This window comes from Silene latifolia, chromosome 9 (genome assembly GCF_048544455.1).
Source record: "Silene latifolia isolate original U9 population chromosome 9, ASM4854445v1, whole genome shotgun sequence".
Classification (NCBI taxonomy): Eukaryota; Viridiplantae; Streptophyta; class Magnoliopsida; order Caryophyllales; family Caryophyllaceae; genus Silene; species Silene latifolia.
Genome location: NC_133534.1, coordinates 59048615 through 59051091, shown reverse-complemented (window position 1 = coordinate 59051091; position 2477 = coordinate 59048615). Strand labels below are relative to the sequence as shown.

General features: G+C 42.0%; 1 protein-coding gene across 1 annotated transcript; it reads right to left on the bottom strand.

Annotated features, from left to right (window-relative positions):
- Positions 1–546: 546 nt before the first annotated feature.
- Positions 547–1485, bottom strand: LOC141601090 (uncharacterized). The gene has a single exon (XM_074421355.1). It carries the CDS (start codon positions 1483–1485, stop codon positions 547–549), a length of 939 nt encoding a protein of 312 aa, XP_074277456.1.
- Between the last annotated feature and the right edge of the window lie 992 nt (positions 1486–2477).

Genomic DNA, 2477 nt, shown 5'->3' with positions numbered 1-2477 from the left:
CACGTGTTCAAGCTATGAATTATTCCTTTAACTTTCTTTCCTCTCCTAGATGCTTCCCACACTTGAAAATTGGTTCCTTCCTTCACAAAAATTCGTTAGTGACCCTCCCTCACTTACTCTCATGAAAAGAGCTCATGCTTATTATTAAAAGAAATGCAATAAAATTATAAATACAAGTTAGAGGGTTAGTATATTTACAAGTGGTGGTTTAGGGAGGACTCCACCAAACTCTCCCTTTGATGGTTCTTTCAAGGATGAGAAGGCCCGAGGTAGGTGACCTCGACCTCTCCAATGAACGCTCCTTCATAGTATGGCTTCAATCTTTGACCATTGACCTTGAACTTGCTTCCATCTTCCGCCTTGAGTTCAAAATCTCCATATTTTCCAACTTCGGTTATCACATAGGGACCCATCCATCTAGAGTTCAACTTTCCCGGAAAAAGTCGGTAGCGGGAATTGAATAGAAGGACTTTGTCTCCTTTTTTTTGGTGAAAATAAAGCACACCATACACTTATCATAAGGCTCAGCAAGAAAGAAACTAGCTACTAAACTAGAACATTTTGTAGCCAAGTTTTACATTTAACACTCCCCTTAGCAAATTCACCCTTGTTCACTCGTATTTTAATCAATTGTTGCACGCCTTTCACAACTTGTCTAGGTTGAGTAATGTAGTTCTCCAATCTGCATTTGTTCCTACAATTCCATATGCTATATATGAGCCCAGAAATGGCAGCCATTACCACCTGTTTCTTCATCAAGGAACGACACCTCCATCGAATAATCCACGCCATAACATTGCCTTGCCATTGAACTTGTAACCAATTCTGCAAGTGTAGCACACACTGCATACTGAACACGCATTCAAAGAATAAATGACTGTGGGTTTCCATCTGCACACCACACAAATAGCACACACCAGCAGTGACAACACCAAACTTGTGCATTCTATCTTGCGTTAAAAACCGTTGTTGAACATAAATCCATGTACTAAAATTATGCTTAGGCAAGCATACTCTATTCCAAACCATGGGCACCCAATCCTTCTTGGAACAAGGACCAAGTAACCACTGATACCCCTTCTGAATAGTGTAACTCCCATCCCATCCTCCATTCAAAAAACCAGGTTTAAGAAGATCCTTCACCTTGCAGATCTGTCTCCATACCCAGCTAGAATTCTGAGTTGGGTTATACATCCACCAGTCTTTGTGCTTTATATAGATGTGATGCACCCATTGGACCCAAAGACTCTCCTTCTTGCTGTGGATCCACCACGCATACTTGCCTATCAACGCAGCATTCCACAGATGGCAATTAATGATACCTAACCCACCATGCTCCTTAGGTAAACAGCAAGTCTCCCAAGCAACAGGGGGAGAGTGCTTATACTCAGCATGTCCTGCCCATAGATAGTTCCTGCAAATGCATTCTACCTTGTGGATGATACTTTTTGGTAACAGAAAAATCCTAGCCCAATAAGCATACATCTGGGAGAGAACTGCCTTCACCAAACTTTGTCTCCTTTGTGCAAGGCCTTTTGTCTAATTCTCTTGTCATGGAGTAACTTTGTTCTTTCCTTGTAGATCTTTGCATTCTCATAGGATTGTAGTCGGAATTCCTCCAACTCTTGAATTTGAATCATCCTCTTTTCACCACTCAACTTGAGATCAAGATTAAGTGCTCGGATTGCCCAAAAAGCTTTGTACTCCAATTCGATTGGCAAATGACATGTTTTTCCATAAACAAGTTTGTAAGGAGAGGCTCCTATGGGGGTCTTATAGGCCGTCCTATAAGCCCAAAGAGCATCATCAAGCTTTGTGCTCCAATCTTTTCGAGTCTTGTTCACAACTTTCTCAAGGATTTGTTTGATCTCTCTATTTGAAATTTCAACTTGACCGCTTGTTTGAGGATGATATCCCAAGCCGGTTCTATGTTGAACACCATATTTGGTCAAAAGAGATGCAAGTTTTTTCTCATGGAAATGCGTTCCTCCATCACTAATGATCGCTCTAGGAACTCCAAATCTTGGGAAGATTATCTTCTTGAAGAGCTTGGTGACCGTTTTTGCATCATCATTTGGAGTGGCAATGGCCTCCACCCACTTTGAGACGTAGTCTACGGCTACAAGGATGTACTTATTCCCATTGGATGTCACAAAGGGACCTTGGTAGTCGATTCCCCAAACATCGAAGATCTCCACCTCTAGAATGCCCCTTTGTGGCATTTCGTTCCTCCAAGAGATATTCCCCGTTCTTTGACAAGCATCGCAATGAATGATGAATTCTCTTGTATCTTGAAACAATGTAGGCCAATAGAAGCCCGATTGAAGAATTTTTGCAACGGTCCTCCTTGCTCCATGGTGCCCACCGTAGGGTGATGAGTGACATCCTTCCAAGATTCCTTGGACTTCCCATTGAGGGATGCATCTCCGGTAGATCCCATCACTACATTATTTGTAGAGGTTTGGGTCATCCCAAAA